This window comes from Onychomys torridus, chromosome 3 (assembly GCF_903995425.1).
Source record: "Onychomys torridus chromosome 3, mOncTor1.1, whole genome shotgun sequence".
In the NCBI taxonomy this organism is placed as follows: Eukaryota; Metazoa; Chordata; class Mammalia; order Rodentia; family Cricetidae; genus Onychomys; species Onychomys torridus.
The window spans coordinates 104,566,196-104,583,542 of NC_050445.1; the positions used below are offsets into that span (position 1 = coordinate 104,566,196).

At 49.7% G+C, this 17,347-nt stretch overlaps 1 protein-coding gene across 3 annotated transcripts in view; it reads right to left on the bottom strand.

The window, feature by feature from the left end:
- Window positions 1–17,347, bottom strand: part of Vgll4 (vestigial like family member 4) — a 119,665-nt gene that overhangs the window by 9,269 nt on the left and 93,049 nt on the right. Inside the window, exon 1 of one of the 3 annotated variants that reach the window (XM_036180503.1) lies at window positions 5,951–6,162. The exons of the other annotated variants lie outside the window; for them this stretch is intronic. Coding sequence (XP_036036396.1) covers window positions 5,951–5,964 — 14 coding nt within the window. The 5' untranslated portion in view covers window positions 5,965–6,162. Of the gene's footprint in view, window positions 1–5,950; window positions 6,163–17,347 lie in introns of those variants that run through there. 3 annotated transcript variants of the gene reach the window in all.

The window sequence follows — 17,347 nt, forward strand, 5'->3', positions numbered from 1 at the left end:
ACTACATGCCCCTGCCTGCCATCCTTCTAATGAGGACTAGGGACTTGTCCCCACAACTGAGCCCAGGGCTTCATGAAGAGAGCCTGACTGTGTCATGACATCCCCTCTACCACCACCCTGCTCCCCTGGCCCCTCCAGCAGCCCAGGTGTCACCTGCATCCCAAAGAGCAAGGTGACAGGCAAGGGCACCCAGGAAGCTGAAGAGCAAGCCGCAGTCTCAGAGACCTGTCTGTAGCACCACACAGTTCACTTCTTCCTGTCGTCATGTGACAGCCATGTGGGTCCTCTTACAAATACTCCTCTCTGATGGCACAGTGCACTGCCCACCGAGGTACAGTCTCCTGCTCAGCTTGACATTCCCAGCAGTTACTCCCTTTGCCCCATGTCCCCAGAAAGGCACACACTCCACTAAAACGATCTGAAATAACCTGATGAGTCCAAGGTGGCTCTGTATCCTCAAGGAGTGGTCCTACTCACAAGCCCAGCTCTCCGAGTTTACCCAGGCTGGGCCTCACACTTGGGCTCCACTCTGACTCCAGCTCCAGTACCCCCCCCCCCAAACCAGAACTGTCTGCATGTGTTTTACATCATTAGCTGAGACAACAGAAAGAAACGGAAGCCTGAGAATCAGGTCTGCCCTGAGATGGGGTGGGGGGTGGGGTGGGGGAGAGGAGCACCATGCTAGCCAAGCAAGAGCTGGTCCACCTGTGGCCACAAAGCCCCAAGGACTACACACAAGCAGGCCAAGAACCCATGTGCACGCCAAGCACGGTTTACAGGGCCTGAGGTTCATGTGCTGTACACATGCACGCTCGGATGCTAATGAATGGAGATGCTGCGGAGATTAATAACTGTTCACTTGAGATCCCTGCTGCTCCTGGGTGCACAGCTGTTTTCATCATTATACAGCCTCTCAATGAATGATACTCAGAAGCACAACCACTATCGTGTTTTTGGCATTAAGCAGTCCTCAAACTAGAGAGGGATGGAAAGCATCAGGCTCTTCCTGCCGAAGCCCAGCCACCACATCTGCCACAGGCAGAAAACTCTAGACCACTCCCCCTCTCCACCCAGGGACAGGCACCACTGGGCTAGCATTTATGTTGTTACCCTTTAGGGGGGAGGACTTGGGACCACTGAGATGAAGACGGGAGAATGGGGTGAAGGAAGAAGCTGGAAACATGCCAAACATCCAGCACCAGTTCCCTGCAGACCCTCCTGGGAGCCCACCTTCCCCCAGACAAGCCTTCCTAGGGTTAGAAAAGAAGAATGCAGGACCCTAGCTCCCAGTGCCCCCTTAGGAAGGCCGTGACTGACCAGGAGTGATCAAATAGAACAGGACCAGCTGGTGTCACGTACAGCAGCAGGTACAGTCTTATGAATGAACTGACTTTCAAAAAGCAAACCCACTCTTAGGAGGAATCAGCATCAGAGGAGATCATGACGCTGGGCAGACAGGACAGCACCTGGATCAGGACTCCTGGAGAAACTCCAGGAGGCTAATCCTTGATCACAAATCCACCAGAGGAGAGGTCTGCAAACACTGTCAGCCACATTCTCCACTGTTCTCCTGCCCACACAGGGTCTTTCAGAGCCTCCTGCTGAATCTTGGGAAGGTTCCCTCCTAGTTTTTCTTCCACACTTCTGCAGAAAAACCACTGGAAAATAACAGACTGTTGGTGAAAAACATCAGAAGCTTCATCCTACCACAGGGTGGGGGTGGGGGTGGGGGTGCATGCGCTCCGCAGCCAGAGAGATGGCTGCACCGATGCTTAGACACTTGTAGAGACATGGCTTCCTTCCTCAGGCAAGCCACTCAGTACAAAGCCTGCCTTCTAATGAGTGACAGGTGCCTTCAGAAGCCATGTCTTTGCGCCACGTCTTCCTTTTGGAAAAACTCAGGGAACTTATTCCTTCTTCCAGCTACCAGAAAAGTCTTTCCCTGCCTGACTTGCCAGAACTCAGCAACAAACACCAGCCTCTTGAAACTACTCCAGTGCCAGGTCCTCCCCAGACCATCAGCACCACAAACTCCACTGTGGGTAGTTGTCCCACAGCAGTGCCTGGCGCTCCTCATGGCTGCAGAGGAGCACTGGGACACACCCTCTCCCCGCGCACCCAGGGACAAGCTGGCTCCCTCAGCACAGTGGTAATCTCTAAACTGAAGACCTGTGTGCTGGGTAAAAATAAGACCGATTACCCCAGGCTGCAGTCCTCAGCACCCGTGTCCAGTAAGAAGGTGAGGTCAGCAACCGGGGGGGGGGGGGGGGGGGGGGGGAGGGTAATCCCAGCACTCAGGAGGCAGAGGTGGACTGTGAGTTTGAGGCCAGCATGGTCTATAGAGTGAGATCCAGGACAGACACCAAAAAACTACACAGAGAAACCCTGTCTCAAAATAATAATAATAATAATAATAAAACAAAACAAAAATAAAAAAGATGAGGTCTTGGGCTGCAGTCCCCAGCACCCACGTGGTGGCTCACAGCTGTCTGTAACTCCAGTTCCAAGGGGTCTGATGCCCTCTTCTGGCCTCTGTGGGCACTGCACCCTTGTAATGAACACACAGATATGCAAGTAAACCACCCAGACACATAAAATAAAATAAGTTAATCTAAAAAGAAAGGTGGGGTCACACTGAAGCGTTCCTTTCAATTCAGATCTACCTATGACCTCCCTCTGGAGCAGACACCCTGCATTCCTACACGTGTGTGTGATCCACGTGGCTGCACACTCACATTCTGCACAAGGGTGCCAGCACCCTGTAGCTGGTGGTAACAGGTTCCAAATTACTTCAAGAAGTCTTTAATACACTGATTCAACACCAAATAAAAACCAGAAAGGAAGTTTTTCTTCTCAAGTCACCTATAACTTTGACTTTGAAAATACAAACCACAACAAAAATCAGCCACTATATTACCATAAAGCTAGCTACATGAACCTTAGGTACTGAAAATCTACAGCAATGAGATATTGAGAAATGATCTCTTGACACCCACCATAGTTTCTATATAACGTACCAATAAAGGGCCCAAAGGCCCTTCCGGCTGGAGGACACAGATTCTCAGTGTTCAGGGACAGGATTATCTCCAAGCACCTAGTCTGTCCTTGCTGAACTCCATTTTCCAAATTCAGGGGAAAGGGAGGATTTTCTTTCTTCTTCCCCCCCCCCCCCAAAATACATATATTGAATTGTAGAAATAACCTTTAAATTATTTTAAGGAAAGATGGTTTGAGAATTATCTTAGTGCTTGGAAACACTACAGTATGCTAGCAACTGGATGGGCTAATCACAACTCAGGTCGTCCATTCTTAGAAGCTCCCCATAGACACAGAGGCCATCACTGAAAGCTGATTTCATCCCTCTCCAGGTCACAGGACTGCCCTTTCACACTGCCATTCAGGGTCTTGCTAGGTAGGCCAAGCTGGCCTCCAATCTGAGATTCTCCTGCCTCAACCTCCTTAGTACTTAGACTGCAGGCGTGCGTCACCATCTAGAATTCTCTCTCCCCGAGCTGTGTGCTTTGCTTTCCCTGGTTGTCACTGACATCTAAGAGCAATGCCCTAGCTGCTACAATCCATTTTCAGTCTGAACCCGGGAGCTCTGAAGAGGGAAGAGAATGAACAGGGGGACCCAACTTTCCGCTCATCGCTGATGTGGCATTATATCTAGACCTGTGTAGAGGATTCTAAGCCCTATACCTGTTCACTCTGTAGGAGTTTCCAAAAGCCAGATAGCCCTGGTTCCTCTTACGAATGCATTCAACTGAAGTCACTGCCCATGGAATCCTGTGACTGACTTCACCTGTAGATGATAGGCTCCGATAGCAGACAGCTGGCCCTCCATCCCTCAGTACTAGCCACTGTTCCAACATACTTACCCCAGACACTCATCAGTGCTCTTCAATTGAACCAGAGTTTACCACTATCCCCATGGTTTATTTCTGTGTTATGGTAAGGGACACTATCATTTAATGTTTTTAAAATTTATTTTTATGTATGAGTGAGTGTTTTCCTGCACAAAATGGTGTGGAACCCTCTAACACTGGAGTTATAGGTGGTTGTTAACTACTTTGTGAATGCTGGGACCTGAACTCTGGTCTTCTGCAAAAGCAGCCATCTGAGCCACCTCTCTAGCCCCCACAATACCCTATTTAAGGATATTGTTCAATAGCAATAATTGCGTTCACACAGCTATATAATATATAATAAATATCACCACCACCTACCTCCATGAGTTCTCTACTGTCCCCACTAAGCACTAACTCCCAGTCAGTCCACTCTGGGGCACGGCCACTCCATATTCCCTCTAGATGAGCCAAGCCATTCATTCTCCAAACTAGAGGCCTTGCATAAGCTGACTCATGGACTGTCATTGTTTTGACTCTGGCTTATTTCATTTAGCGTGATACCCTTCATGGTTCAGCCACATGTTGGTATGTGTCAGAATTTCCTGCCTCTTTAAGGCTGAATATATTCCACTGCAACACACAGACTCGTGCTTTTAGCCACATACCCACTGATGGGCATTTTCCTGTGCTGTTCCCAGCTCTTGGCTACATAAACAGAGCCACTGTGAGTCTAGGTGTACAAACAGAAACCAGTACCCCATATTTTCAATCATTCTGTGTAAATTCCCATAAGAGGAGCTGTTGGATCACAGGGTGATTCTTGGTCTTTGTCCTTAAAAGTTCTGACAACCTGGGCAGTGGTGGTGCACGCCTTCAATCCCAGCACTCAGAGGCAGAGGCAGGTGGGTCTTTGAGTTAGAGGCCAAGGCTACACAAACCCTCTCTCGAAAACAAACAAAAGTTCTGACAAACCACAGTAGTATATCTGGTAACTCTCTAGAACACGTCTCTCTCTTACCACCTGTCCCTCCCTACTACAGAGAAACCAAAGAAAGGTTGCCAGGAGCACAGGTCTGTCTGGTCCTCCAGCACAGAACTGATACCTTCTTAAAAACAGCCTACCTGGGTTATGAGAGCAGCACTCACACACACACTGTGAACATGGCACACATGTTAATGCACGCCCTCCTCCCAGCCCACCAGAATACATGACAGTGTGGAGCTGTGGCTGTGATCCGCTGTGAGCTTCTGGGAGACTCACAGCCACATAGCTGCGGTTCTCATTTCTCACTAGGAGCCCATAACAATTGCTTCAAGTCTTCCGAGGGTGGCTAAGTTAACAGTAATAGCTACCACTTGTGTGGCAGCAGTGTGTGGTGGAACCAAGTCCTCAGCATGTCTACACCATTCCATGCAACAAGGGCACTCAACAGCAACCTGCTGCTCCCTCAGCTTGGTGCAGCTTAGCTGGGCAGGGGGCAGGTCTCAGAGTAGATGTGGAGGGAGGGAGCTTGGGAGAGCTATTGTGCAAGTTCCCTGGAGCTGGGACAAAAGCATTTTTTATCAGACCCAAGAGGTTGATGGCTGAGGATGAGTGCCAGAGGAACCTGAGTGGAGTGTCCTGGGGGAAGGCCCCATTGCTGAGGTCAGAACCTCCAGGCTTCGCCAAGTGCTTTTATTTATCGTTATCTTCTGTTAAGAATAAACTTGAGAGCAGAAGTGTGAGCCTGGCATCTGGTCTGAGGAGGAGGAGGAGGAACAGGGCCTCCAGCAGCTGCTCCTCTCCAACTAGACCCTGTCACGTGACAGCCGCACCTGAACCTGGAGGACTCCTTAACTCTGCCAGCTCCCTCCACACCCCACTCCCCTGACAGCCCCCTCACCCTTGTAGGAGGATCTGGTGGCTACATGGCTCGGCTTGGAACAAGGTGCTGGGCGGCCAGGAGACAGGGACCCAGACAGGGACTGGAGGAACGTCCCTCTCTGCCCATCAACTCTGTCTCCCCCAGCTTAAATTAATTACAGCTGAAAATACAGCGCTGCCATCTGCTTTGAAAATGGCAGGATAAGGGAATAAAATGAAAGGGGGTTTTGGTACTAACCTCACTTTAATCATTGCCAAGGAGCATGAAGACAGCCCAGCGTCCTCCCACAAGAAAGCCTGGGGCCTCACAAACTTGGCAGGAATGGCGGGCGCGCACCCCGTCAGAATAAGAGTCCCCCGGAGGAGGGTGTGAGGTGCGGGGCCGCCTGCCCCGCGCTGCAGGGGAAGCTTCCTGCGGGCCTGGGAGAGGCTGGGAACTCCTGGGAGGCGTTATTTACAGAGTGCCGCCTGCCAAGAACGTTGCATGCATCACTGCAGTTCCATTTTCAGAGAAAACAGATCTGCTGTCAGAATTACAGCAAGCCACTTCCTCTTTCTTTGTTTCCCTACCTTCCATAACATCAGGCTTTTAGCAAACTCTACAACTTGGCCAAAGGAAATGCTGGCAGGAAGGGGCGAGGCAGGAGGGAGGGGACAGGCCGGCAGTTCAGCTTCTGTGGGTTCTCTGGTCCTCTTGCCCTCCTCACAGACCCCACTTGAGGGGCTGTTGTTAGAAGTGTTGAAGGCCAGCACTAGCTAGCCCCGGTGAGCACATCATCTGGACGGTGAACACATCATCTGGACGGATCTACAAATTTATGAACCTTATCCCAGGCCAGCAGCCTCAGTTACCAGGGGAGTCAAAGGCCTGCCTGGTTCCTTTAGACCCATGCTTGCAACGTGCATGGGCCTGCTGGCTGCTTTCACATGGCAACAGAACTGCAGTTATAATCAAGCAAGCCTTCATAAGCCAGACATGTAGCACAGAAGATGAAAGCATCCCAATGAAAGAGCATTTCTTGTGGGAGAAAGACACATGAAAGAAAGAAAAGAAAGAAAGAAAGAAAGAAAGAAGGAAGGAAGGAAGGAAGGAAGGAAGGAAGGAAGGAAGGAAGGAAAAGGAAAGGAAAGGAAAGGAAAGGAAAGAAAAGAAAAGAAAAGAAAAGAAAAGAAAAGAAAAGAAAGAAAAAGGATGCAAAGGCTGTCTTCCAGTCCTAGCAACTGTCACTGTCTATAGCAACCGTGTCCATAACACCGCATCATCTCAGGAGTTCCCAACTTTCTAGTAAATGCTGTATCCATCAAGACCCAGGGAACATCTGGCAAAATGGTTAAATAAAAACATTTCCATTTTGGATTTCAGAGTTTACTAAGAGCACCCTACAAGAGACTAGTAACACACGATCCTGGCTCAGCTCTGCAGGAACAGTCTTGGTAGGGAAAGAGCAGTGGGAGACAGCCAGGGAGGCCTCGGGTGCAGACCTACCCCTTCCACAGTGAGGAGCCCTGTTCAGCCGCTCTGCTGCCCTCCATAGTCACCCCACCTCTCCACCCAGGGCTAAAGCCCTCCAGTCCCCCTGTTTCTAATGCAGGAGGCTGTCAGAAAGAGCCTAGATAAACAGACCAGCGATGTCCACAATGTTTCATAAAGTACATGTACTGCAGTTACCACTGCCCCGTCCTAGCCATGTGTTATGAGTGTTATCCAATACAGTTCAGTCCTTTCTAGAGCACTTTTAGAAGGCTTTCCTGCTAAAGAAAAAGATAGTGAGTGATCCAACCACTTCCAAAGAAAAACTCTGTGTGTTAGGGGAGGGGCATGGGAGATACATAGGCCAGCACAGAGGTCAGCCTCCGGTGTCCTTCATTATGGGCCATCCACCTTAGGTTCACTTTTTGCTGCTGTCATTGATTTTTAAAAAACAGTGTCTCTCTCACTGGCTTGAAACTCACACCCAGTAGGCTGTGCTGACTGGCCAGGGAGCCCCAGGGATCTGCCTCCCCAGCACCGGGGTAATAGTGTGTGGCCCCAACCAGCTTTTTCTTGTGGTTCTGGGCATGGAAGAACTCAATCTAGTCTGCATGCTTGCAGGGCAAGCACGTCACTGACTGGCTATCAGTCCAGCCTGAAAGAGCTCTCGTTTACAAACACCGTAATATCTGAAAGTCTTCAGGAGACGGACGTGTGCCAGACAGTCACAGTCACAGAAGAATACACATAGCTAGCAGCACACCTGGAGAACTGCAGAGAGCTGAGTAAAGAGGCTAACTCCCACCGTCTAAACAAGTGAGAAGTAGTCATTCCTGGGGAGATGCAGGGAAAGGGGGTGTGTGCACAGGTTATCAGACACCAAACGGGTACCCTCCAACCCACAAATTCCACTTTCAGAAAAATGGGATACTAGACATGTACAGGAAGGGGGTGCCAAGGAGGCCTGCAAAGCCCAGACAAACCTCCTGAATGGCCCCAGCATCCTCACTTGCTAGCAAGTTCTTCTGGTCACCAGCAACAGGAAAGCCTTCAAAGAGAGAACCAACTGAAAGCAGTTAACCAGTCTTTACAGACTGGAAAAATGAGGCAGACCCAGGGGAGAAATGCCCCGACCCTGCTTGCTCCCAGCACTTGGGAGCACACTCAGCACCCATGCAGCAGAGCACAGCCCCATGAAGAGCAGTCACAAACACACCTGAAGTCCTGAGACCATGCAAGGGCTGTAGTCAGGACACTCGCCCAGCATGAAGGAAGCCCTGCGTTCAGTCCTCAGCACATAAACCAGGTGTGGTGGCGAGCCTGTCAACCCAGCGCTGAAGAGATGGGGGCAGAAGGATCAGAAGTCATCCTTGGCAGCATAGTGAAACTGAGGCCAGTTTGTTCTCTCAACAACAACCACCATTTCGGTTGCATATCAAACGTGCTGCTGCAGCAAATTCCAGATCCCTGGTACACCCTTGCACATGTTTCCCCCAGCTCAAACATGCACAAATTTCCAGTTTTCAGTCTACAGAATCCACCCGTGGGTTGGGATGTAGGTCTCATCTCCCCATCTCCAGCATTTCAGAAGTGTGTGTGTGTGTGTGTGTGTGTGTGAGGGGGGGAGGGTAGTTGTTAATCTGAGCTTCAAATGAATTATCAACAAGTAAACAACTGCCAATCACAGGAAAACAACCTATTTTGGTTGGATTAGGAAGAAAAAGAAACCTTGGTCATAAGTAACTGGGTTTATAATTTGTTTGTTTTTATTTTTGTTTTTTAGTTAAACTGCCTAACTAGTTGGCTGGAAAGAGTAGCCTCTGGAGTACTGGTCAAACTATGAAAAAGAGCCATCCTAAGGCAGAGGTAACCTGCCTTGCATCTCAGCCGGGTGACCTCCAAGCCTGATGTTTCCCCGACATCCCTTCCTCTGACTTTCTCTTTGAGAGCTCAGCCTCCCCCACATGGCAACCACACACCAACCCTAAATCCCTCCAATATTTGCCTACATAAAAGCGTCTTCCACTTCCCCATGGTGTGAACGGAGGGTGCAGTCAGAAGAAACTGTCCTCGGGACAGTGAATTTTGCTCCCTTCCTGGGCAGGCACTATGTAATGAGATCTTCTCAGGCACCTGCATACCAAAGCACCAAGACCAGCCCTACCAAGGCTTATGTCAGGGAGCTACACCCTCAGTTTACAACAGGTTGATCAGGACAGCACTCCACCATCGGTGCAGATAGAGTGTCACCTCAGTATTGATGGACAGGCAGCCTCTGCCATTAGTTCAACAGGAGAGTTCATGGGTACTAACCCTCCAGGACAATTCCTGGGTTCCCCAGCACCAAAACCTGCCACCAAACCCTCTCTAGAACAACCCTCCTATATAAAAATCTCTAAAGCTATGTGTTTGTAATTGCATCCTGCTCTAAAAATACCAATTAATTTAAACAAAGGAATAAAGAAAAAGCATTAGAGAGCTAAAAGAAAACAAGGCAAGAGTCCCAGCTGCTTGCAAGGCTGGAGCAGAAGCATCGGGAGTTTTCGGCAACGCAGACTACATAGAGACAGCTATCTGTAGAAGGAGTCGTTGACAGTGAAGGCTTTGGTAGACCACATCACCACTGCACGTGTAGGCCACAGAGATGCTGGGATGTGGGGCAGTTACCAGCCAAGAGCCGAGAGGCAGCACCTCGGTGATTCACACAATTTGGAGGGTTGCTGTGGACGTGGGAGTGGGTGGGAAGGGCACATGCTGGATGGTTAGCTTAGCACAACCTGACTTCAAGTTCAGGCCGTGGGATGAGCAGAGATCTCTCTGCTGGGAGTCCCTGAGGACGCTCCCACCAGAGCTGGCTGGGGTGTGATTGGGAACCTAGTGCATTAAGATGTCGTGGGCAACGGTTTCCAACAATTACAGTCACAAGGGAAAACAGAGCCATCCTGTGTACTCACCCTGACTGGTATCAGAGCTGCTTGTCACACAGGCTTAGCTGCCCTGAAGACGAGGGATTTCCATGAAGTCTCTTAAAATTTAACCAGAGCGTTTCCATGAAAGTCCAGGGAGGTGCCTACTGGGAAAGGAGCTTGTTGCAACAGCTCCTCCATCCTTGAAGGTCACACAAGGAGTGTGGATTTTATTCTGTAGTCAAGGAGACACAGCCCATGGACAAATGCACTGGTGTTCCCCACACAGACTCTGGAAAAAGATCTGTCAACAGAGTTCAGCTTGGCTCCTGATCCTTTCACCAAGGTGCAGCCACGGAGGGGCACTCCTGGTGGCCTGGAGGGTCCTTTTGTTGTCTGCCCTACTCACAACCCTGCCTAGAAACAACCAACCGAGAATGACCCAGAGCAGGAGGGCAGAGAGGTCAGCTGTGACTGACACAGGTCCTGGCCACCCCTCAGAAGCAAGTGAACACAGTGAGTCTCCTAGCAAGTGGAGCCTGGACAGGGGGGTGGCGAATGTGAAGGACACATGTGGGTGAAGACCTGCTTGTTTTCCCAAGATGAGAGTGTTTACTTTTTTTTTTTTTTTTTTAAGATTTTTTAAAAAATAGCCAGACAGTGATGGCACATACTTTTAACCCCAGCACTCAAGAGGCAGAGTCAGGTAGATCTCTGTGAGTTCAAGGCCAGAGTAGTCTACAGAGCAAGTTCCAAAACAACCAAGGTAGTTACATAGAGAAACCCTGTCTCAAATCAAATCAATAAATAATTAAATAGATAAATAAATAAATTTAGTGTATATGGAGTGCTTTCCTGCATGGATATATGTATGTATATGAACCACATGTGTGCACAGTACCCACAGAGGCCAGAAAGGCCTATCAATCAGATCCCATCATGTGGGTACTTGGATTTGAACCCTGGTCCCCTAGAAGAGCAATCAGTGCTCTTAATGACTAAGTCCTCTCTCCAGCCACATATACTGTCCTTTTTCTTTTCTTTTGATCTGAGATGGAGTCTGACTATGTAGCTGGTCTGGAACCCCTAGGCCACCCCAGCAATTCTCCTGCCTCAGTTTCTCAAATGCCTGGCTTCACATCGGCCCCTGTACCACCCAGAGACATATCCAGCTGCCTCCAGCAATGATTCTGACACTCACTCCACCATATTCAATGCCTTGTTTCCACACGCCTCACATCATGTTCTACCGGGACTGGTGCCAGGTGCAGGAAAAAAAAAAAAAGTAAATAGAAGGATGGGGGGAAAAAAAAAGACATTTTTGTGAAGGCTCATTCCTCTGAGTCAACACCAAGATAAGAATGCTGGATATCAGGCAGGCCCATGACGCAGGCTGAATGAGGTACCTGGGATTTCTGTTCTGGAAGATGGGGTACGGGGGAGGGGTGGGGCACGGGCAGTGATAGTGGACTCTTGGAGCACCGTGGCCACAGAACACAAGGAGGCACTCCAGGTAATGCTACCTAAGACATTACATGTCTAACAATTATCCTTTTTTTGAGATGGGGTTTCACTATGTAGTCCTGGTTGGCCTTGAACTCACAAAGATCTGCTTGCCTCTGCCTCCAGGGTGGTGGGATTAAAGGCTTGTGCCATGAAAGCCCAGCTTGTACAATTCACCTCCATGAAAAGGAAGAAAGCTTCAAGGTCTCTTGTTCCTTTCTTATTCCAGGGGTGACCTAGCCTCTAGGAATATCTGGCATTGCACTCACTAGGTACTGAGCTTCTGACTGAAGGAGGCCAGCCCTGGCACAGAAGAGCTATCAGAGAGGGGACAGAGAAAGGCACACAGTGACAGCAACAATATCCTATGGAGACTGTTGCCTCACCATGGAGGAGAGGCTTCTCAATAGCTCAGGAGCCTGCAGGCGAGGCCCCGAGCCCTGGGCAGGCTGCAGCCCCGGGACTCAGTAATTCCCCATAGCTGACCAGGAGCCACAGAGACAAATACTCCAGAAAACTGGCCCCAGAAAGGAGCTCTGCGTGGAAAGGGGTCTACGATGTGACCCAGGCAGGTGCTTACAGGGAAAACAGTTGGCAGACTATGTCAACAGAATAGAGTGGTTAGTTCAGCATGGAGATGGGGGCATGAGGCAGGAGATGACTTTTGAGCAGATAGAAAGTTCTTCATCCACCTTGAACACGGTGAAATTCCTACACAGAGTGGATATGTAAAAGGAGGTGGATCTGTGTGAACAGAGGTTCTGCCCAGAGATAGCGATATGGGAATCTCCTACGTGGGGTGGTAATGCAAGGCCCAGCCTGCACGGCATCACTGAAAGGGTCAGTACAACAAGAAGGACAGAGCCTGGACACGCAGAGAGAAAACAGATGCTGCCCGTGGACACTACCTGTCGCCGGACGCATGCTCAGACTGGATTATGACACGGTGGTGTGGGAGGCAGGACCATGAAGAGGGATTCTATCCTTCTCCAGTCTGTGTTAGCACTCAGGGAAATGCATTGGTTCTCCAACGTCTTCTGTTCCCCTTCTGCTCTTCCTCCATGATACAGCACACAGCCCTCACTAGAAGCAGCCAAAACCCTCAGGCTTCCACCCCCGGAACAGTAAGCTACATAAACTTCTTTTTATTGTAAGTTAAGGAGCTTCAGGTACTTTGTCACAGCAATGGAGTCTCTGAAAGCTCCTGGGCATCCAGGCATGGTGGCACACACCTTTAATCCTAGCACTTGGGAGGCAGAGGTAGGCCGATAGAAGTCAGCCTGGGTCTTCATAGTGTGTTCCAGGACAGCCAGAGCTATACTTATATAGTGAGAGCCTGTCTCCAAAAGCCAAACAAACAAAATTAGAAAGAAAGAAGAGAGAGAGAAAAGATCCCGGGAAAAGTGGCCCCAAAGTAGGAAAGGGACCAAAGGCAGCAAAAGGGGGGTTACAGGCGGGTCAGTCAAGAGAGAGGAAGTCACAGTGTAGAATTATCTGTGTCCCCCATCTCGGCTACCTGGTAGGTCCCTAATGAATAGAAGAAGGGCAATCTCACTGACCTTGCCACACTGTGGGCAGGGCACGGGGAGAACCTGGCCTAGTCTCCTCAGTCTCTTGCCCCTCAGCCCGACAGTGACCAGTGTTAAAGGTGGCGCTCAGTAGTCAGGATACTACACTGACACTTCATTTTAACAGTCAAGCTCTAAGGGTCTGAAAGTTTATACAGAATTCTGAAATCAAGTGCTCATTTTGTTGGGCAGTGTCCCTGAGAGAGGTTGGGCTCCACAAAGGATCAACAATGGATCTACACAACAGATATCAAATGACAGTTGTTCTCCACTTGAAGTCCCTGGGAGGCCCAAGACCAGTGTGCAGCATGGCTGGTGACTCATGCAACTCACAGTCCTCTCCTGAGCCCTCATACGAAAGAGGGAACCGTGCTGTGGTTCCTTCTTACTAGGGTACTAACCCCACCTGAACAGGACTCAGCCTCCTGGCCTCATCAGCTCCAAAGACCATCACGCTGGAGGGCAGGGCTTCAACACATGGATTTTGAAGGAATATTATCTAGTCTACAACAGATCCCAGAGCTGTTTCCCTTGGAGAAACACTGGGCTGAACACTGTCTGGCCCGGAACCTGGTAAGTTTACATAGCCATACCCCCATGAGTTAGTTCAGCAGCTCCGATAATGGGACAACCCAACCTCAACAGGGTTGAACTTGCCGACCTAAAGAGAGACGACTAGCTGCTATAACATCCAGTTCTGAAACTGTCTCTGTGAGGGTCCGTTAGCTTCCCACCCTCCCCTCTTTCACTGGAGATGACTGTTGCTATGTAGCCCGGGCTGGCCATGAACTCTCCAATCCCCTGCTCAGCCTCCAAGTGCTGGGATCACAGGTGTGCACCACGGTGCCTGCAACCTAGTGCCATCTCTTAGGTCTCTTCAAGGAAGGCAAGACAAAGTCTAAGCAGCAGCTGCAGACCAGAGGCGCCACTCCGCCTCTGCCAGCCGGGACGCTGGGGTCCAGAACTCGGACCCTCCTTCCAGGCACCTATCGCCAGACCCCAGCACAGTAAGACAGCTCTAAGCTCTCTGCGTATGCTCTCGGGAGACAACGTGAAGAAATGTGAGAATGAGGTGTCTCAGCCCAACAACCCAGCAAAGCAGGAGAAGCACTGTGCCATTCAGTGTAAACACAAGAGGTCCACCGCCTCCTCCAGCCCTGTGAAGCAATGCGCCAAAGGACCCAGCAGGGAGGTCCCAGAGGAGACCCACACCCAGGCCACCCCTCAGCGGTTTCTTATCTCCCTCCTTCCTTAGTTGGATCTTTCAGAGACCTAAGAGAACAGCACTTTATTTCAGGACAGGCCAGCTTTGTGTTCCAGTAAGGAGAGTCGATGGACAAGTGATGCCCAGATTAACCATCTACATTCCAAACAGCTCCAATCCGAGGCCTCAGCTGAGTGCTGGAGAGGAAAACCAAAGCTCAGGGCTCTTCTGTTCCCCTACTTCTGAATAAATGTCTTTGACCTAACCCACAATCTAAACACGCTCCTGTTTTATGGTTTTGGTGTGTCCCTTTAGAACGTGACCCTGCACACACTCGGGATCCTGGCAAATCCTCCTTCCCCAAGGTTCTGACCCATTCCTCTAACCCCCAGGCCACAGATCACAGCCACCAAGCTGGCCAGTCTCCACACAGCCTGGAATGGACTCGGACGGTATTGTTTCTGTTCTGTCCTCTGGCTCCTGACACCCTTGGCATTTCTTCATTTAATGTGTTATGTGTTATTCAGCCAGAAAAATGCCAGCAGCAAGATGGTGACCTGCCTGAGCAGCTCTCTGCAGAGACTCTTAAGGCAGAGGCAATGTCTGCTGGGAAAAGGCTGATGTCAGCTCTCTGAGCACAGCTCCCTGCTAGGATAAGGCTGCCTTTGTTTTCAGCTCAACTGTGAAAATGAGAAAATGCCTCCAGCCTGACAAACAAGAAACCCACACAACCCAGGTCAGGCCTGTGACCTTTACTTAAAGGTACCACACTTCATTAGCAAAGGCTGTCGACAGAACCCAGGGGGGTGTGGTTATAATCACCCAAGTCACCATTAAAAATCAGCTGTGAGTCCAGCACAGTCCAGGCTAGTTCCCAGCTCTTACTAAAGTGTGAAAGGCACAGTTAATCTCGGACAAAGCAGCTCTGAGAGTACACTTCTCTGTCAAACACACGGAAGTGGAGGGGATTTGAAAAAACAAATGACAGAGAAAATCCCAATTTAGCAGCATCTTAGTTTCTGAGCTCCTGTTTAGGGTAACTAAGATCGAAGCTGTAAAATAGTCCCTAGATGCCCAGAACACTTCCAGGGATATTGGTAAGACTACAGAAAGCGCCAGGCAGAACACAAGCATGGCTGTGGACCCATTTCAGGTGCAGGAAGGAGACACACAAATTGAATGGTTCCACGAAGCAGCCTTTGATTAACAATTCTTGATTTAAAAAAACTAATTGCGCCGGGCGGTGGTGGGGCATGCCTTTAATCCCAGCACTCGGGAGGCAGAGGTAGGTGGATCTCTGTTGAGTTCGAGGCCAGCCTGGGCTACAGAACGAGTTCCAAGAAAGGCTCAAAGCTACACTGAGAAACCCTGTCTGGAAAAACCAAACCAAACCAAACCCCCGCCTGCCTATTGCATTCATTATTTGTTTATAAATAGTATTTATGTGCCCATGTATATGCACATGAAATAAAGGAATCTTTTTATACACTAGCAGATGGCACATGCTTTTAATCCCAGCACTGAGGAGGCAGAGGCAGGCAGATCTCTGTTGAGTTTGAGGCCAGCCTGGTCTACAGAGCAAGTTCCAGGGCTACACAGAGAAACACCATGTGGGGAGGGATGGGAGGTAATTTTTTTTAATTATCTTTTTTTTTTTTTTTTTTTTTTTGAGACCAGGTCTGAGGAATTCCAGGCTAGCATTGAATTCACTCTATAACCAAGCATGACCTTGAACTTCCAGGGATTAGAGGCAGACAGCATGTCTGGTTTTATGAGCTGCTGGGGAGAGAATCCAGGGCTTCACACATCTAGGGCAAGCACCCTACCAACTGAGCTGTCACCGGCCAGCACATTAGAACAGATTTTAAGATCCCTTACTTTAAATCTCTGAAGCAAAAGTTACTACTGGTTTGTGCTATTAATTTAGAACTCAGTCAGAAATTTTAAGTAAGAATTTAAATAATTTTTAATGTGCTTTCCTGGGCTACAGAAAACTGTCTGAGACTGGGGGTGCAGCTCTGGTCTGGCAGGCAGAAGGCTCTGGGCCCCAGTCTTGGCACTGCAAACATTGTTTTTTCTTTTTAAAGAAAAACAGGACAGGGAGATGGTTTGGTGGGCAAAGTGCTTGGTGTCTAAGCATGAGGACCAGAGTTCAGATCCCTGGCAGTCACCTACATAAAAAGCTAGGAGTGGCACTCTGTGTCTACAACCCCGGTGCTGGGGAAGAGAGGCGGAAGGATCCCTTGAGCTTGCTGGCCAGCCAGTGTAGCCAACTGGTGAGCTCCAGGTTCAGTGAGAGACTCTGCCTCAAAAGAAAAGGAAAAAATAGAGAAAAAGAGAACCCTCTTGTTCCTTGTTTGTTCTTACAAGGTTCTTTGCGGTCCAAAGACGCAATCTCAGGCTTGTCTGCCAGCGGGTAGCTAGACAGCCGCTCTCTTTCCACAGTCCCTGGGGAGACCATCCTTGGACACTGAGCGCTATTCACTTCTGCCTGCCCTTCAGGACCACACGCCCCTCCTCCATACACTAAATGAACAGTTGTTACCCCTCAACCTCAAAGTATTAGCAATTATGTTTCGATTGTACTGAAACGTCAGACTGAAAAGCACAACCCTAAGGTCTTCAGGTGGAACTGAGACACACACATGAGCCATAGACACCACTGTAAGGCTATGTCTAGGGTGGTGGGTGGGAAAGTCTGTTGTGTGGGAAAGCCTGTCACTGCTAAAGCCAGCCAGGGTGGGCCCTCAACCGAGTTAGAGGCCCCATGCTGATGTCTGAAAAGGGGCATAGCAGGAACACTGACATCCCAGAATAAGGTTCATGCCCATGAAACGGCACACAGGTGGCCACAGTAGGCACTCAATGGCTACTGCCACAGAGAAGCATTCTCTAGTAGCAGCCATCATGCTGAGTGACAGGATGTCTACCTCAGCACACTAGCTGCCCCTTAAGGGCTCCGCTGCTTCCCTCACAGCCCCAG